The sequence below is a fragment of the Fistularia commersonii genome, chromosome 1, assembly GCF_037954325.1.
Source record: "Fistularia commersonii isolate RoL2024-O1a breed Wild chromosome 1, RoL_Fcom_v1.0, whole genome shotgun sequence".
NCBI classification, from domain to species: Eukaryota; Metazoa; Chordata; class Actinopteri; order Syngnathiformes; family Fistulariidae; genus Fistularia; species Fistularia commersonii.
The window spans coordinates 27,184,143-27,203,667 of record NC_141284.1 but is presented as its reverse complement, the minus strand read 5'-3'; the positions used below and the strand labels follow the sequence as shown (position 1 = coordinate 27,203,667).

At 44.5% G+C, this 19,525-nt stretch overlaps 1 protein-coding gene and 1 long non-coding RNA gene across 3 annotated transcripts; both read left to right on the top strand.

Annotated features, from left to right (window-relative positions):
• The first annotated feature begins 80 nt into the window (after window positions 1-80).
• foxo3a (forkhead box O3A) lies at window positions 81-9,952 on the top strand. The gene is made up of 2 exons (XM_086157674.1): window positions 81-1,499; window positions 8,555-9,952. Exons 1-2 carry the CDS (start codon window positions 867-869, stop codon window positions 9,884-9,886), a joined length of 1,965 nt encoding a protein of 654 aa, XP_086013800.1. The 5' UTR covers window positions 81-866; the 3' UTR covers window positions 9,887-9,952.
• Window positions 9,953-13,149: 3,197 nt separating this feature from the next.
• LOC147238020 (uncharacterized) lies at window positions 13,150-19,524 on the top strand. 2 transcript variants are annotated; one of them, XR_015107014.1, is made up of 4 exons: window positions 13,150-14,434; window positions 15,522-15,556; window positions 17,599-17,769; window positions 18,249-19,524. It is a non-coding gene; the product is annotated as an uncharacterized LOC147238020 (long non-coding RNA). The 2 variants fall into 2 exon arrangements; XR_015107015.1 differs by lacking the exons at window positions 13,150-14,434; window positions 15,522-15,556 and adding an exon at window positions 15,888-16,144.
• Window position 19,525: the final 1 nt, after the last annotated feature.

Below are 19,525 nucleotides of genomic sequence, written 5' to 3'. Positions count from 1 at the left end.
CTCCATACTGTTGCTTTAATTTCCGCGGGGGGGGGGGGGTCTGGAAATGTGTGTGTGCGTGTATGCATGTGTGAGTGTGTGTGTCGTTCTGCTCGGACTGCAGCAGCGGCAGCAGGTCGTCTCCACTGCGCCGGCGCCCCTGCGGAGATGCTGCGCAGGAACGGCCGGGATAGATGCTCCTTTTTCGGCTCTTGAGAGGGCGGATTCGAGCCCACCGCGGTCCAAACGGAGGAAGAAAAAAAAGGGGAAAAAACACGCCTTGAGAAAACCACAATCCACGCCTCGATGGTATCTGGAGAACGGCGGCGACTGGCGGCTCTTTGCACCGCACAGGCGGCCGGCGGCTTTCTGCAAGGATGATAAAGAATTTAGGGAAGGAAATGGTCAAGATGGCAGCTGCGCGCTGAAAGATAAAGCTGATGTGTTGGCATTAACCCCCCCCCCCCCCCCCTCCCTCCATCCCCTCCCCTCCATCCCGCCCCCAGCCCTCCTCCTCCGGGGCATGCACGGCGGAGGATCGCGGTCCGATCCGCGGGCGCTTGTGAAGGAACGCCGCTCGGATTCCTCCGACGCTTTTCTCCGCGTCCGTTTTCGGGGAGGCCGCAGCGGCGGCGGCGGCGGCCGAGGAGGAGGAGGCGGCGGCGGGGGAGGAGGGGAAGGGGAGCCGCGGACAGACGCCTCGGACGGGGACGGATCGACGGACACGTGCTGAGAAGCCCGGAACCTTTGCACACACACACACACACACACACACACACACACACACCTTACTCCCAGTGCTGGACCCGAAGACTGTGCACATTGATGGAATGCGACCCGAATGATTTTACAACCCTTTGTGCAGCAACCGAGAGATCGAGATTAACATGGCCGAGGCGCCGCCGCTGCCGCCGCCGCCGCCGCACGACGGCACCGAGACGCCGCCGAACGTCGAGATCGACCCGGATTTCGAGCCCCAGAAGCGGCCACGGTCGTGCACTTGGCCGCTGCCCCGGCCGGAGTCCGGCGCGGGCAAACCCGGGACGAACGACACTGACGTGATCCCGGAGGAGGAGGATGACGAGGGAGGCAGCGCGGGGAGCGGCGCTGCCCTGGAGGAAGAAGCCGCAGTCGGCTGCACCTCCTCCGCCGCCGCCGCCGCCGAAGCAGCCCGGAGCTTCGCCTCTCCGCCCGCGGAGCTCCGCCGCGGCCCCTGCAGAGCGGAGGCCGCCGATGGCTCGCCGTCCTCGGCTCACACCCCCGTCTCCGCCGCCGTTGTAGTGGCGGCGGCGGCGGCAACAGCGGCCGCAGCGGCCCCGGGATCCGCCGCCCAGCAGCTGAGGAAGTCGTCCGCCCGCAGGAACGCCTGGGGAAACTATTCGTACGCGGATCTGATCACGCAGGCCATAGAAAGCTCCCCGGAGAAAAGGCTGACCTTGTCCCAGATCTACGACTGGATGGTCAGATCCGTGCCATATTTCAAAGACAAAGGCGACAGTAACAGCTCGGCCGGTTGGAAGGTGAGCGGTGACACACTCACACACACACACATGAATATACACACACAGACACACACATGCACGCTTGCTGCTGTCATCACAACAAAGAGCGCTGTGTGCTCACGTCTACGCGCACACACACACACACACACATACATACACAATGCGCACAGATGTTTCTGGTGCAGAAGCACGGGAGGACAGGGATGCACACACACACACACATTGGGCGACGCAGGTTACTTTTATCTGAAAGCGCAGGGAGTGAAAAACGCGCACACGCATCCACATCCACGCACTGTGGACTCAGACCCCCCCCCCCCAATCCTAGTCCAGGTGCAGCTGTTGCACTTTGCAAAAACAAAAGCGTGCACCTTGAAGTAAAAAAAAACAAAACAAACAACTGCGTTCTGGAAAAACAAGAAATGCAGAGTCAAGTTATTTCACTTTCACAGACGAGATGCTCACTCTGCAGCCCACGGACATCTCAGCAGCCCGTGGGGTGGGATGGGGTGGGGGGGCTCCACTCCTGTTTGATTTTTAAGGATTAGTTCGGCCTGGAAAACCAATTCATCTGTCATGGAATCAAGTCTGATGAAAGCTTTGAGCTTTGCAGGATTTAAATGCATGTGTGTGTGTGTGCGTGTGTGTCAGGGGGTAGAGAAAAAAAAAAAAAAAAACCTCTGGAAATAGGTTTGTAATCCTGCACAACTGTGCATGTGAGGCTGCAGGCTGATTCCAACGTGTTTCCGTGTGGGAGAAAAATAACGGTATTTATGACTGCTACTTTTCTGCAAAACAAACAAAAGGAAAATATCTGTCCGGACCAATGGGAGTTGGAGTTTGGTCACGCAAACGGTGCGCAGGGCCGCAAACGGGCGCTAATAACCCCGTTAATCTGCACAGAATCAGCTGCTTAGTTAATACTTCAGATTAGCGATAGATAATACTTCATTCATGTGTGGATGCACTTTTTCCTCGCCGTATGCAACGGAGCGGCCGCAGATGGATTCTGCGCGTCGTCTCTTAGCGCAAAAGGGTTTCAGAAGAGCTGACATCAGCGTTTTGTTTGAGATGCTCTGGAGCTGTGTGACATTCAGCAATCAGCTTAAGGTTGGTTATCTGCACCGGGGACGTCTTTGTCCCCCCGGCTTCGACACCGGGACCGAAATCCTCCTCCCCGGTTTGAATCGTCCAGCTGTGTTATTCGTCACCGACGGATGACCGGCCGGCGACTCGGCCCCCGATGTGCGCCACACTGTCTTTTCATGTGGCACAGGCGCAAGAATCAATCAGCTGACTATAAATTATGTAGGTCAGTGTGTAGCAGTGTGAGAGAAGCTCAGTGTTTCTCTTTGGAGCTCTGGCTAAACTGGCAAAGCTCCAGTCCCCGCTCAGAGCGAGGCTTTGCTCAAAGGGTGCTGCAGCACTGCTGTCACTGTGTGATCGGGGGGAGGAGGGGAGGGGTCACTTTGCTCTTCGCGATTTATCTTTTCCAATGTCGACCGAGGTTCTCGGTCGTCCGGGTCGCGGTCGATCCTCGTCGGGATCTTCTCGCGAGAGGTCAGAGCCTCCTTCGCGGCTGAAACGGGAAAAAGATCCTGACATACAAATGGTTTATTGCTCAAATTGCACGTACCTGGGCGGCACGAGTGGGATTTCGCTTCTTCTAACGCGGCACGTCGCCTTTTGTCTCGTTTTTAAGCAAACACAGGAGCGCTAAACGTCGCGGCCGGTTGTTACTGTACAGACTTGCAAATTTATTAGGCGGACCCAGACAAAACTAATGCAGTATAATACAAAAGCTCCTGCAGTAAATCCCTTTTATGAGGGAAGGAAGCTTTTGTTGTATCTGCTCAATAAAAACAGAACATTATCGCTGCTCAGTATAAACTGTAAGAGCATCGCAAATTACAGCCGCCGTTAAAATAAATCAGCAACTCCAGCTTGACCGCGCTATAAAAACCCGACGTGTGCGTTTAGAAATAGGGGTGTGTTTACCGCAGGGTGTCTGACTGCTGCGGCCGCACGTGGGTGTTCCAGATAAATTGGCAGGTTGACACAATGGATGCAACACCGGTGTTATGTAATTCAGTGTGTGCGAGGATGCAGACGGACCCTTTAGATCGGATAGCGATATTAGCGAGTAAATCCCGATGTAGGTACTTAAAAGCTGGTGGCGGCGATCGATCGGTAAAGACAATTTTGAGCGGTTGACCGCAGACGTCCTGACATTGACCTCACGACCTACATTCGCTCAAGGTCAACATCTGAACGCAGGCGTCCAGCCGGGAATGTAAATACGGCAAACCGATCAGATCTCTAATCTGTAAAGTCGGCCATGTCGGTTGATTGGATCGGGCGGTTGTTTATTGGTTGTTAGAACCAAAAAAAAAAAAAAAAAGAAAAAAACACAAAAAAAAAAAAGTCAAAATTTAAGAATAAGTACAACTTGATTTATCCCGAAGGAGATTGTGCCAGAGTTACAAGAAAAATATTACAATCATAAATAATAGTAGAAAAATTGTATAAACAGTAAAAAATAAGAGACCAGAAATACAAATAAACTAGTTACTTAAGACACTTGAAGTGTCTTAAGTAACGAGTGAAAGATAATGTTTGCACAAGAGTATGAAAAAATATCGTACGTGTAGCTGTTATGAAATAACATTGTGTTTAGACGTTCGGGAAAGATTTCAGTTAAAAGTCAAGCATTATCGGGCTTAAATGATGTCGCAGCGTTCAACCAAATACGGCTGATGTCCAGGGTGGTTCTTGCTGGGAATAGAAATATTCATTCATTCATAATCTATACTGCTTATCTTGAATCATTCATATTGTACACCGAAAACATTTCAAAATAAAAATGTACGGCGCTCATACAGATAAAATAAGTTATGGCAGCCGTCATGTCGACCTTTTTAGAACACAACGCCGTGACCCGGAGCAACACCGGAATTTATGATTCACCCAGAGCCGGATCTCTGACTGCCGAGAACAAAATAAAAGCAACTCTGAGTTTTTTTTTTTTTTGTTTTTGTGTTTTTCTACAGGTGTGATGGACTGAATTGCATGACAGGTGTCACTTTCTCAGAATTCTTAAAACCTAATCCCTCAACACGTGTACTACATTAGGGCTGTGAATTCACGGACGTATGAATCTCCCGTCGGATCCATCAGATGGGAAGAGAGTATAACTTGATTACCTGCGGGGAAACCGATCCGCTGGATCGCCAGAGGTCGATACTGATCATATTATGTGGATCGAGTATCGGTCAGACGTGACAGCATCGTTAAATACTGTTGCTTCTTCAATGCGGTGAAGAAACAAAAAGCGTGAAATTGGTTTATTTATTACAGGGGTTCAGACAATCGGGTCGGAATTTGATTTAAGAGGCTGAGCCATACTAAAAAAAGACGGCTGGATGTGCCCGCATAACTTTGCAAAGCAATCAAAGGAAGACTAGTTTTATGTTGTTTCTAACTGGGCGGTAAGAAAAAGGGCTGAGAGGGAAAATTCTGTAATGTTTTTGTCAGAAAATGAGACTAAGAAGAATAAAAAAAATGGTAAAAAAAAAATCGACAGGCAAAAAAAAAAAAATGGTAAAAAAAAAAAAATGGCCGAAAAAAAAAACGTAAAAAAAAAAATCAACTGGTCAAAAAAAAAATGGCCGGAAAAAAAAACTTTGAAAAAAAATTGACTGGTAAAAAAAAAAAATGGTAAAAAAAAATCAACGGGTAAAAATAAAATGGTAAAAAAAATCGACTGGTAAAAAAAAAACAAAAAAAAAAACGCTAAAAAGTGCGCGACTAGAACCGATTGCTTTATCAGTCCATATCTGCTTCTCACAGATGCGTCGCTATCTGTGACTTTTTATAATGTGCCATCAGTTTATCGAAATTCTCTTCAGTATATCAACATTTAAATGTGGCTCCAAATCAGCATGTGTTCTTCCTGTAACACTTCCTGCATTTTCCGTATCTAAAAACGCACGCACACCCTAAAAACCAATTACCAGTCCGTATTAAAGATCCGTTTCCAGTTCTGCGACGGCTGTCGTGAGAACGGAGGAGCCGAATCCGCCCGATCCTTCGTCCAGGCGTCAGAAAATCCCGCGAGCCGAGGTTCGGTCACATGTGTGTTATTGTAAGTGATGAAAGTGTTTGCGGGTTGATCTAATCCCATAATTGGCTTGAAGCGAAGGCTTTCCTTGGGGTTTGATGGCAGCGTGTCGTTCCAGCGACTCTCCGCATTCATTCTGCTCGCCGCTCATTCGTGATCTCTCGGTCGTCGCGAAGCAAATTCAGCAAATTAGCAAATTCCTCCCGGGGTCTGCTTTTTACGGGATCCGTCCTCGGCGCGTCCAGGCGGCCTCGGCCCGCCGCCGTTTGAATGAATCGCTCTGTGTTTGATTAGATTAATCCTCCGAGAGATGGATTTTAAACTGGACCTCCGTTTACTCAAGTAAATTCTAGCTTAAGAGAATTATGCTGGAGCCGCTGGAAAGAAGAGGAATGAAGGCTAGGGTATACGTATGCAGATACATATGCAGAATGGAGTACAAAGAAGGTCAGAGGGAGCTGCATTGTGTTTTTGTAGACCTAGAAAAAAACATACGATAGGGTGACAAGAGAGGAACTCTGATTGTATGAGGAAGTCTGCAATGGCAGAAAAGTATGTTTGAGTGGTGCAGGACATGTATGCTCATTGTGAGACAATAGTGAGGTATGCTGTAGGGGTAACAGAGAAGTTGAAGGTGGAGGTGGGACTCCATCAGGGATCAGCTCTGAGCCCCTTCTTGTTTGCAGTGGTGATGGACAGGCTGACAGATGAGGTTAGACAGGAATCTCCATGGACCATGATGTTGGACCAAATGGACCAAATTAGCAAATTCCTCCCGGGTCTGCTTTTCACGGGATCCGTCCTCGGCGCGTCCAGGCGTCCTCGGCCCGCCGCCGTTTGAATGAATCGCTCTGTGTTTGATTAGATTAATCCTCCGAGAGATGGATTTTAAACTGGACCTCCGTTTACTCAAGTAAATTCTAGCTTAAGAGAATTATGCTGGAGCCTTTCCCGGCGAGCCTGGCCTCTGGGCCGCCGAGATCACTGCAGAGTTTCTCCCTCTGCTGCAGTGTGATTAGCGCGGGCAGCTCATGTCGGCTCCAGCTGTTTAATTTTGTACACGGTCGGGAACATCTCCAGGGAAATCCTGCAGACCTTTCCGAGCAGCCGGGAAGTAGGTCGCAGTGCGAGGTGCCACGAAAAGTACCTTTGTACCCTGCGGTGTTAGATTCGGTCCCTACGCTTGGTTGTGGGAGTTTAAATGCAGAAACGTCTCCGGTTTGGTTGAATATTTTGGGTGTTTTTTTTTTTTTCCATCCCATTGACAGTGAAGTTGCAGTGCCGCGCAGTCAGGGGAGGCAGGACAGGCCGTGCCTCACTTGTCAATCTTGGAAAGAAGAATGAAATGGTTATATTTATCAGTGATTTACACTTTAAAGGTGTTCTTCCATTCAACTTTGCCATTTTTTTTCTAACTCAAAATGGCTGGATTTCCACCTTTACCCCTCAAATACGTGCGGTGAGGCTGCCGACTGTAGAGCCTCAACGTAGATTGCGCAATGATGCTCTGCGCTAAAACCGTATTGCTGTCTCTATCAAAATATTTCAACACTCTTGCTATAAGATCTACATTTCCAATGTATATTGTCAACAACTGTATGTTCGCTACTAGTTTCTTGTGCTGAGCGATCATAAAACGGCTGCAAATAGCCACTAAGTGAGGCACGCAGTTCTCCTGCCTCACGCTAGGGGGCGCTGGTGCCCGTTAAGTGCTGCCAATCAAATGGCGAATAAGCTACTGTGTAGGGTTCATATGTTTGTAAGTTGATTGCGATGAAGCCACGAATCTCACCGCACGTCACTGATTTGGGGTTACGGGAGAAGATGGTTTCACACGCAGCTCTTGTAGATTGAAGGCCATCCAAGCGAGCATCCATAAAAAGCCATGTATATATTATATAAATTGTGGGTGCATTCAAACAATAAGAGCTTTTAGCAGTTTATGTATTCAGTCGCATCAATACAGGGGTAAATGTGATGGATCACACTGCACATATTAGCTTAAAAAAGGACTTTGTAATTCAAATGATTTCCTTTCAATCTCACCGTGTACTTGTTTTTTAATACCAAACAGTGCTCGCTAATGCTAACGTCAGCTAGCATCTTATTTCTCGTGTTTTGCCATGTGAGTGTTTTGGGGCTTTGGGTGGAAAACAACATTGTGAAACAGAGCCAAAGAAAAATAGTACCATTTATAGAGATATTTGTGTGTGTGTCGTTAAAATATACGTATGTGAAATCCGTGAGTGTTTGTCAGCAGCTCCTTAGATGACAGACTGGTGTTTTTCTCAACCAGTTACTAAGTCAGACCGCAACACCACATGTTTTGATGTGGTTTTCATTTCAGCTAAACCGTCAAATATTGCATGATTCCATATTAGACCGACTGCAAAAACACCCCATTGTGAATCTGAAACCAGAGAATGTGAATCTCTGCCACGTAATAAGGCCTCGGGCGCCATATTACCAGGGTTTCTGAGCCGGAGGCTTCAAAATTCGTTCCTCCCTGAATGACAGCGTGACCTTCGATGGCGCTTCTTCATACGTAGTATCGTCGCCCCGGTTAAACTCCACCTAGGAATTTTCGTTATTTCCATTTTATCGATTCGGGTTTTTAATCCTTGTGTTGTCTTGTGGGTCAAAAGTGACCCACTACCATGTTTAGCTGGTAGTGGGTCACCTTAACCTATCGTTTTCCAACTTGAAATTTTATGACTTTTCCCAAAGGGACCCCATAATTGGAAAAAGTGATACTTCTTTTTTCTTTATGTTTCCATGTGGGCTGTACACCACTAGGGTACAAAGATTGTCTTATGGGTCATTTTGGACCCGTAGGACAAGGGGAGTAAACACGACGTTAAGATCGCACGAGGGTTAATCGGGCTTTCGACGCAACGCAACGGACGTTTCTTTTTCTGAAAGGTGATTTCGTTTTCGTTTGCTTGGCTTCCAGAATTCCATCCGACACAACCTGTCCCTCCACAGCCGCTTTGTGAAAGTGCAGAATGAAGGAACGGGGAAAAGCTCCTGGTGGATGGTCAACCCGGAGGGCGGGAAAGGAGGCAAAGCTCCCCGCCGACGGGCCGTTTCGATGGACAACAGTAAGTACATCAAGGGCGCCAGGGGTCGCGCCACCAAGAAGAAGGCCTCGCTGCAGGCGGCCCAAGACGGCAGCTCGGAGAGCTCCTCCAGCCTCTCCAAGTGGACAGGAAGTCCCACCTCCCGCAGCAGCGACGAGCTGGACGCCTGGACGGACTTCCGCTCCCGGACCAATTCCAACGCGAGCACGGTGAGCGGCCGCCTGTCGCCCATCCTGGCCAATCTGGAGCTGGACGAGGTGCCGGTGGACGACTCGCCGCTCTCCCCCATGCTGTACTCCAGCCCCAGCAGCATGTCTCCGTCCACCGGACCCACGGGCCTCTCGGACCTGACGGGCACCATGAACCTCAACGACGGGCTCTCCGACAACCTGATGGACGACCTTTTGGACAATATCAGCCTGACGGCATCCCAGCAGCCTCCTCCCGGAGAGGAAGACGACGGGGCCGACGGTCAGGGGAGCTCAGTGTTTACCTTCGGCTGCTCCGGAAGCAGCCTGGGCAGCCCCTCGGGCAGCTACGGGCCCAACCCTCTTTTCAGCCCGCCGTCCATCACGAGCCTGCGGCAGTCGCCCATGCAGACCATCCAGGAGAACAAGCAGACCACCTTCTCCTGCGTCTCGCACTTCGGCAACCACCAGACCCTGCAGGACCTGCTCAGCCTGGACTCCCACAGCCACAGCAACGTCATGCTCACCCAGTCGGACCCGCTGATGTCCCAGGCCAGCACCGCCATCGCCCTGCAGAACTCTCGCCGTAATGCCATGCTGCTGCGCAAAGACCACATGCTGGCGAACCAGACCAGCACGGGCCAGGCCCAAAGCTCTTCAGTGCCTGGTTGGCAAGCTGGCTTGTCGACCGACAACGGAGGCCTCGGGCTGAGCGGCGACGCCGGCCCCCCCGACGCCAAGCAGCCGCACCTGAAGTCTCCCAGCAAGAACACCTCTATGCAGCTCAGCTCCGGTTTGCCCGGCCAGGACCGCTTCCCGGCCGATCTGGATCTCGACGTATTCAACGGCAGCCTGGAGTGTGAAATGGACTCCATCATCCGCAACGAGCTGATGGACGCCGATTGCCTGGATCTGAGCTTTGACGCCCGTCTCACTTCCGCCCAGAACGCCAACAGGAATTCAGGGAGCTTCTCGGGCTCGAAACAGACCTCGCCGCAGAGCTGGGTCCCGAGCTGAGAAGGTCGGCTCGACGTGAGGAAAAAAAAAACAAAAAAAAAAACGAACAAAAAAAAAACGGGGAAAGCATAAATCCTCGCATTGTGCAACTAGAGGGAAGAACATGTGTAAAAGTGTATTTATGTCGTCTTATTTTTCCCCATTATTTTTAACGTGAGGGATTCTGTTTGGTACTGTACTCTAAGTGTCTGAGATACACAGTGGTGTCTTCACAGTGCAGAAAAAAAAAAATAAAAAATCTTCCGCCCGGTTGGTGCGAGCGACAGTATTGACTGGAATGGACCTGCAGGACTTTTTTCGTTCATATATAAAAGAGCATCAACTCATGTTAGTCTCAGGGAATCACTCATATCACTAAGTGATACATGATGATGATTTATGTTTCCACCCTGCTTTCTCTCCCCTTTCATACCTTAACTGACATTTTTGCCAAACCAGCTGTCCGCCCGTTGTTGACGGCAGCCTGTTTACAGAAAAAGCTGCAGAGAATGTTGCATTATTACGTTCCAGTGGAGGATACTTGACAAGCTCTTACTATTTTTTTTTTTTTTTTCAGTTCTTTTTTTTTTTTTTTTTTTTTTTTTTTTTTTTTTGAATGGACTCAAAGATTTAAAATGAAAAGATTTTTTTTTTTTTTATGTTGTTCTCCCGGTCCATTGATGCACCAAGTCATGCACCAAATATCAATCTGTACAGCTAATGTTGTTATCAAGATGTGAAATGCTCTACATTGTGTGTTTTTTTTTTTTTGTTGTTTTTTTTTTGATGTAATCATTTTTTTTTTTCTTTTTTAATTTTCAAATTTTACCCTGTGATTTTAGTGACATTTTTTTGCAAAACCTGTTCCCTTCTAAAGGTGCATTACTGAAGTCTTGAAAATATGACGACCCCTTTTTCGCTAATTCCTCGTCCACTTATCTGCAATATTGAAGGTACTGCTCCGTGTACAACGTTTAGGACTGCATTTAGCAAGATAACATTTACATTAACAAGCACATAGACTTTTTTTTTTTGGAGGGGGTGGGGGGTTAAAGTAACCGCACTAGCAAACTCCACAGCACTTAACTACGATATTATTATTTTTTTTTGTTAAATTGAAGTTGAGTTCATGGTGCTATAAATAAGGAGGTACCAGGGCGGGGCAGCACTAGCAGACGCCTCGTGTTATCAGTGCAAAAGCAGGTGCCGGGTAAAATACTGTTTTCCACCCTGTCTGCGACAGTTGTATCTTAAGAGCCATTAAATAACAGAAGAAGGAGTAGGCCACAGTATTTTAAATATTTGCCAAAATATTTCTGCATTTAACTAAGTGGAAACAAGAGGATATACAGTGTTTTTGAATATTAGGAACCAGTGCTATAAGGGCATATAAATTGACATCAGCACAGTTTTTGTAGGAACATCAGGAGTGATATAAGTGATTTTTTTTTTTTTTTTTTTATTATTATTATTTCAATCACGACTTCTTGATTCAACTGAAGCTGAGAACAATTTTCTTTTTTTTTTTTTTTTTTTCTCTTTCTCACATTGACGGGTTTGTTTGTTTTTCCCCTCCCGGGTATAACAGGGTTTTATTTTTATTTATTTCTTTTGATCCGTCTTCACCTTTACACTCGATAGCGTCCACCATGTTGAACTTAAACAACATGGGTTTGAGGGGAACATCGACCCCCCCCACCCACCCCAAACCCCCCCAATTATCGTTAGCACTTAAAAAAAAAATGTTTTTAAAAAGTGATTCTGTGCAATTTTTGGTGCTTCTCAAACAATTTGGTAGCTTCATTTCATCTTAAAAATAGAAAAACAAAAGACTTGAAGCTGCTTCTTTTTTCTTTCTACGTGCATTTTTATTCCCACTCACTGCCAACATCCATTGTTCCTACTGCTCCTACAAAAACGTCTTCACATTGCCAGTTGTAATTCCAGTCTCTCTTGGTTGTATCAGAGATGGTGCATGTAAATAAAGCTTCAAGAAACACTCAATAGCCGGAGTTCTTTCTATTTCTTTCTTTCTTTCTCTGTCTCTCCCTCAAGAAATTGCAGTTGCAAGCCGGAGGCCGCAAAGGCGATCCGCTATTGGATAATCAGGCCGCGAGCGAAGAACCAATCAGGCGCTGTATCCGAGAAGAATGGACCCGTGGAGATTAAGTCAAGGTGTCTGGAAATGCAGAGGAAGAAGCTGCCGCCCCGTATCTGATGCATCGTGAGCGATTTAACATTTACACGCTTCGGCTTGTGTTTTTACGCTGCATGCAAACCCGAGAGGACTGACGCATCCTGAGATGTCGGAGCCTTCCGACCATCAAACGGCGTCCACGTCGGGCTCCAGGGAAGGGTAGGTACCGTCTCCAAGGGTAACGTCACAACAGGTCAGTGAGGAGGCAGGGATTTTTCCAGCGTCGAGTGTAGAAACGGCTGGAAATCGCTCAAACCCGAGCGGGTGATGCGACAAATACGGGGTTTTCCTCCTCTGCTGAAGGAAAGCAGCGAGTTGAAGGTGTTAGTTTGACGGACGGGTAGATGATCAGATGATCCGATTTAGTCTTTTTTTAAGTCTCTCCACTTCTGATCCAAAAGTACACTTTTGTTTCCCCCTTTTCTTTACTGAAACTGAACTACTTTTTTTGTATATCTATGTGTTTATCATCTATTTTTTTTCTTTGCCTGCACATGGACTTTAATAGGTAACTTGCACAAGATTGAAGCGTAAAAAATATATGATGTTTGCACATGACATTGCGATCTGTAGCGAGAGGCGGAAAAAGGTTTGCAGAGGTATGCGCTGGAAAGAAGAGGAATGAAGGCTAGGGTATACGTATGCAGATACATATGCAGAATGGAGTACAAAGAAGGTCAGAGGGAGCTGCATTGTGTTTTTGTAGACCTAGAAAAAAACATACGATAGGGTGACAAGAGAGGAACTCTGATTGTATGAGGAAGTCTGCAATGGCAGAAAAGTATGTTTGACTGGTGCAGGACATGTATGCTCATTGTGAGACAATAGTGAGGTGTGCTGTAGGGGTAACACAGAAGTTGAAGGTGGAGGTGGGACTCCATCAGGGATCAGCTCTGAGCCCCTTCTTGTTTGCAGTGGTGATGGACAGGCTGACAGATGAGGTTAGACAGGAATCTCCATGGACCATGATGTTTGCGGATGACATTGTGATCTGTAGTGAAAGCAGGGAACAGTGGGAAGAAAATATCAAGAGGTGGAGGTATGCTCTGGAAAGGAGAGGAATGAAGGTTAGTTGCAGGAAGACAGAGTGTATGTGTGTGAATGAGAGGAACCCGGGTGGAACGGTGAGGCTACAGGGAGCGGAGATCAAGAAGTTGGAGATTTGAAGTACGTAGGGTCAACAGTCCAGAGCGTTGGAGAAAAGGGTAGAAAAGAGGTAAAGAAATGGGTTCAAGCAGGAATGGGTTGAGAAAAGTGTCAGAAGAGATCGAAGACTATCAGCCAGAATGAAAGGAAAGGTGGAGGAGACGGTGGTGAGATGATCTACAAACACTGACAATGACCAGAAGACAGGAAGCAGAGCTGGAGGTTGCAGAGATGAAGATGTTGTTCCAGGATGGAGAGGATCAGGAAGGAGTCCATCAGAGGAACAGCTCATTGTAGATGTTTTGGAGAGAAGGTCAGAGATGGTTGGGTCATGTCGTGAATATATTGGTAGACGAATGCCGGAATTGGAGGTCCAGAGGAAGACCAAGGAGAAGATGGATGGATATGAAGGCAGTTGTCGTGTCAGAGGAAGATTCAGAGAATAGAGTGAGACGGAGAAGGTTGATTCGCTGTGGCGACCCCTGAAGGGAGGAGAAGAAAAAGAAGAATTAAGGCTAAAACATCTGCAGCACCCACCTCCGCCTGTCCTCCTCTGACACCATCTCCATACGATCACCTCCGTCCCACAACGTCCTTTACTGATATATTGATATTCTGCGCAGGTGGAGGGGAAACATAAATCCCGTCAAACCAATTTAACTCGTATTTATCTATCTAATAAATCCTAACGTGAGAGAGGATATGAATTGAGTTGGCGTGAGGGAGGAGGATCCGGAAAAATAGGTTTCGATGGAGAAGGTTGATTCGCCGTGACGACCCCTGAAGGGAAAAGCCTGAAGGAGATGAAGATAAGACTGTCGGGTGGATGCTGATGGAGCTGCTGGTGTTGAAATGAAATGAAAACACTTTGTCTGGATGAAAAAAAATAAATTAAATTAAATAAAAATACTTAATTCTCCATCCTCACCCAGACCCACCTGGTTAACAGGAACCTAAAAAAAATAAAATAAAAAAAAAAAATAATAATAGAGGTGATTAAAAAAAAGGATAATAAAAAAATAATAAATTTATTCATTTATTTCTTTTATCAACAGACCGGTCCTGTCACCTGGGGTCAAATCAAATATCCGCTGCTGCTGTGGAGGAGGAGGAGGAGATCCATCCAGGCGACAAGGTTATGATCTCCTCTCGTAAATAACGCTTGGAACAAGAGGACGTAATCCTCCCTGCGACAGGAGCGAGGAAGAGGTGGGATTGTCGGCGAGGTGAGAAGCAACGTTTGGATAAAAAAATGAAGCTGGAGGTTGTCAAACGCATGGCAACGTGCGGACGCAGCGGCTGAGAATTTACCGGGTTTCTGCAAATATTGACGAATCGAGGCAAAGAGATGAATTGGAATTGAGAGGAATAGAATTCTTACTGTATTCGGACTAAGATTTTCATTTTCCGATCAATATGAATTCATTTGTTCTTGTGAAAAATTAAGCACAAATGAGTCTTTTCAGGTGAAATAATCTATTTCCTGTTTCATATCCTAACATATTTAATAATGATAAAGGGGAGTCTTTCATGTTGAATTTAACATCATCTCAGATCTATTCTGATATGAAAATGACAATTGAGTGTTACATTTGCCATCAATAAAACTCTGTTAAAATAAAAGTATACGCAAAACAAACATAGAAACCTAAAATATTGGCGTTTTTTTCTAAATGTGTGTCTGTTTGTATGATAGTTATGATTTTTTATATTTTTACACAATTTTTTAAAATATATTTTACATTTATTTTTTATACATTTCATATTTTATGCATCTCACACTTTTATGTGAATTGAAATTTATAAAAAATAAAGTGTGAATATTTCACAAAATAACAATAATGATAAAAGGTGGTTTTTTTTCCTATATGTATGATTTATCTACAGCTTTATTAGGACATAGATTATTAACAGGTGGTTATTTTGATGCGGATGGGTTGTTCAGATGTCATTATCATGATGTCCAATCTTTAAAATTAGATTTAAAAATATGAAGCTCAAGTTAAATTTTAAACTAAACCAAAATTCCACACGCGGGACAATCTCATGTGGACTTTATTTCCTAAACTTTTACAGAGTTTTGTTACTTAGTTTTATTGAAATGTCTTGCTTCTCCTCCAATCTGGTTCTTGTTTTCCTTCCCGACTTGTTTTAATTGAGCTGCTTTCAGTTGTTTACACAGCTTTACCAGATGTTTGATCCGTTTCTTTTATTTACTCATGCATTTATTTTCTATCTTTGTCAATTAAAAAAAGCGCTTGAAACCTCTATTCATTGTCTTCACAACTGACTGACTTTTCTTGTTTTCCACAGTTTCCCTGAGGATTTCTCTACAAAAGCAAGCAAAGGTATTACAATTTGGCTAAAATATCTCTTTTTTTTTTGCACAAAATACCTATTTTATGAGCATCATAACTTCCAAGAAGGGAAAAGTCAGAAGTGACTATATTGATATCAAATGAATAAGTGAAAAGGTCAGAGAAAATGAGAAAAACAAAACATGCGGTGAACGAGACGGGATGAAATAAAACAACTTTTATTTTCTAATTCCCGGCCAAAAATTCAAACGGGTTTTCCTTTGATTCGGCTTCAATCGGTCCAAACAAAGACACGCCGGTGGGTTTTGAAACAAATCGCATTTGTGTAGAAATATAGATGCTATGATGCAGACTATTTCTTTTCAATGGGCAGTTGAGAAAGGCTCTGGGTTGCAGGGAGGCTCCAGATGATTGGAAAACTCCAGCCGGTGTTATCAAGGAGACAAATAGGAGACACTCGGTGTGTCATCTGGAAGGAGAGTAGATGAGGAGGCTTGGTGGTGGAATGAGGAAGTGTAGGAGTATAAATACAGAGAGAGCTTAGCAAAGAAGAAGGAGATGGAGAAAGACACGGAGACGACTGAAGAGGACAGACAGGACAGGGAGATACAACGTTAGGTAAAGATAGAGGTAGTAAAGGCAAAACTAAGGGCTTGTTGACATTCTGTTCTCTATTTCTATCCTTGTTTTCATTCCGCTTTTTATTTTCATCCCTGTTTTCATTCTGTTTTCTATTTTTATCCTTGTTGTTTTCATTCTGTTTTTTATTTTCATCCCTGTTTTCATTCTGTTTTCTATTTTTATCCTTGTTGTTGTCATTCTGTTTTCTATTTTTATCTTTGATGTTTCCATTCTGTTTTCTATTTTTATCCTTGTTGTCATTCATTTTTCTATTTTTATCCTTGTTGATATTCTGGTTTTTTTTCTATTTCTATCCTTGTTGTTTCCATTCTGTTTTCTATTTTTATCCTTGTTGTCACTCTGTTTTCTATTTTTATCTTTGTTGTCATTCTGTTTTCTATTTTTATCCTTGCTGTTGTCACTCTGTTTTCTATTTTTATCCGTGTTGTTGATATTCTGTTTTTCAATTTTATCCTTGTTTTCATTCTGTTTTCTATTTTTATCTTTGTTGTTATTCTGTTTTCTATTTTTATCCTTGTTGTTGACATTCTGTTTTCTATTTTTATCCTTGTTTCTATTCTGTTTTTCTATTTTTATCCTTGTTGTTGTCATTCTGTTTTTCTATTTTTATCCTTGTTGTCATTCTGTTTTCTATTTTTTTCCGTGTTGTTGATATTCTGTTTTTCTATTTGTATCCTTGTCTCTATTCTGTTTTCTATTTTTATCATTATTTTCATTCTGTTTTCTATTTTTATCCTTGTTGTTGACATTCTGTTTTTCTATTTTTATCCTTGTTTTTATTCTCTTTTCTATTTTTATCCTTGATGTTTTCATTCAGTTATTTTTATCCTTGTTGAACATTCTGTTAATCTATTTTTATCCTTGTTGTTTCCATTCTGTTTTTCTATTTTTATCCTTATTGTTTCCATTCTTTTCTCTATGTTTATCCTTGTTGTCATTCTGTTTTCTATTCTTATCCTTGTTTTGATTCTGTTTTTCGATTTGTATCCTTGGTTACATTCTATTTTCTATTTTTATCCTTGTTGTTGACATTCTGTTTTTCTATTTTTATCCTTGTTTACATTCTCTTTTCTATTTTTATCCTTGTTATTTTCATTCTGTTATTTTTATCCTTGTCATTCTGTTTTCTATTTTTATCGTTGCTGTTGTCATTCTGTTATCTATTTTTTTTTATCCTTGTCATTCTGTCATCTATTCTATTCTTTATTCATTTTTTGTCCTCGTAATTCTGTTGTGTTTTATTTGTATTTATTTTTAATCCTTACTTTCGTCATTCCATTCTCATCCTGTTTATTTTTTGTCTCACCTCTGCTATTATTCTGTGATCTGTTCCTATCCCTGTTATTGTCGACGTTCTTTTAATTTTCTCATATATTTATATTTATTGATATTGTCATGTTGCTTTGACAAATGAAGTATTATCTTATCAGCGAAGGCCAGGAGGCTGAGGTGTGTGGAGTGGTGTGGACGGAAACACCCGCAGCTCGACGTAATGAAGACGAGTCTCCACCAGTGGGACGGATGTGGACATCCTGGACGAGTACAAGGTGTCGCCAACAAACTAGACTGGACTGAAAACACAGACGTCGTATACAAGAAAGGTCAGAGCCACCTGTTCTTTCTCAGAACACTCGGGTGTTTCAACATCTGCAGAACCACGCTGCAGATGTTTGATCACACGGCCGTGTCGGGCGTCATCTTCCACGCCGCGGTGTGCTAACCACGCTAACAGACTAAATAAGCTCATCGGGTAGGGAGCTTAATTGGACCGGTCGGCGGAGGTGTCTGAGCGGAGGATGCTGAAGAAGCTGCTTGATATCTTGAACAACACCCCTCATCCCTTGCATGCCGGACTGAAGTCCTACCTGAGCGTTTTCAGCCGTAGACCGAGACCACAGAAGGTCTTTCTTACCTGTGGCCATCAAACTTTATAACTCCTCCCCTTTCTCAGAGAATGAAACTTAACGGCAGTAAAATCGACATTATGTTTCGAGTGAATGGATGTAATGTTGGAGCCTTCCGGCAAAAAGAATTTCCTTCGGGATGAATAAAGTTCTTTTCTATTGTGTGTCATTTCCAGACCTTCTCTACAAGGAAAGTGTCATCAGACAGACTTTTCCTGATCCCTGATGGAGTCCCACCTCCACCTTCAACTTCTCTGTTCCCCCTACAGCAAACCTTACTACTGTCTCACAATGAGCATACATGTCCTGCACCAGTCAAACATACTTTTCTGCCATTGCAGACTTCCTCATACAATCAGAGTTCCTCTCTTGGCACCCTGTCGTACATTTTTTCTAGGTCTACAAAAACACAATGCAGCTCCCTCTGACCAGCTTTGTACTCCATTCTGCATATGTATCTGCACATGTATACCCTAACCTTCATTCCTCTACTCTCCAGAGCATACCTCTACAAACCTTTTTCCAGCTCTCGCTACAGATCACAATGTCATCTGCAAACATCAAAAATTCTGTACTCTCCAGTCTTGTGCAAGTTACATATTAAACTCCATGTGCGGGCGAAGAAAAAAAATAGGAAAATAGATGATAATTACATGGATATTAAAAAAAAAGTAGTTCAATGCAACCGGAGCAATCAGGAATCGTCTTATAAACAGAGACACTGGTGAACAATCTGAGATGAGGTATTTTGCACTTGTTGACTACATGCTTGAATGAGCATGCAGATATAAATAAAAGACAATAAATAATACACTCTGAGTTATTGCACTTGAGTGATGTTGGGAAAAAGAGCCTGGAGGTGCAGGGCGTGGAGGTTTCCGTGGGGAGTTTGTGGTGGTTGAGTGCGGTGAAAGAAAGGCAGCAGTGGTTGCCGGGGTCGGACTTGTCCTCGATTAATGTTTGCCGCTCCGCTGAGGTAGCTTGAGCCGGAGCAGGTAACTCCACTGTCTTTTGGTTCCAGCCTGCACGCATCCTGCCTTTTTTTGTTTATTTATATTATTCTTGTCATTGCTATTTTCACTCTGTTATATTGTGTATTTTTCACCCTTACTGTTCCTTTATTTTGTCTGTTATTATCCTCGATGTTGTTGCTGACGCTGCTGCTATTTATTCGTGGATGTCTTGCTTTCGTCTGTCTTCTGTTTCTCTATTTATTTTAATATTCATATTTATTTTGCTTTTTTTTTTGGACATTATAACTGTTACGCTGCTGTGACAGAAGAATTTACCCGATGAGGATCAATAAAGCTTATCTTATCCCCAGCAGTGCTCTCCTATATACCCAGCATACCAAACGGTCAGTATGTCGGGATGCTGTCAATCACTCTTCTGTGGAAGATCACAGGAAGCTTCCTGTCCAAGTTCGTTTTGGCTGCCGGGTACTTTTTGGACA

Excerpts from the sequence above, each read along its gene's own strand:
- foxo3a (XM_086157674.1), top strand. The coding sequence starts at position 867 with ATGGCCGAGGCGCCGCCGCTGCCGCCGCCGCCGCCGCACGACGGCACC. Across the intron at positions 1,500-8,554 it reads ACAGCTCGGCCGGTTGGAAG|AATTCCATCCGACACAACCT; the intron begins GTGAGCGGTGAC and ends CTTGGCTTCCAG.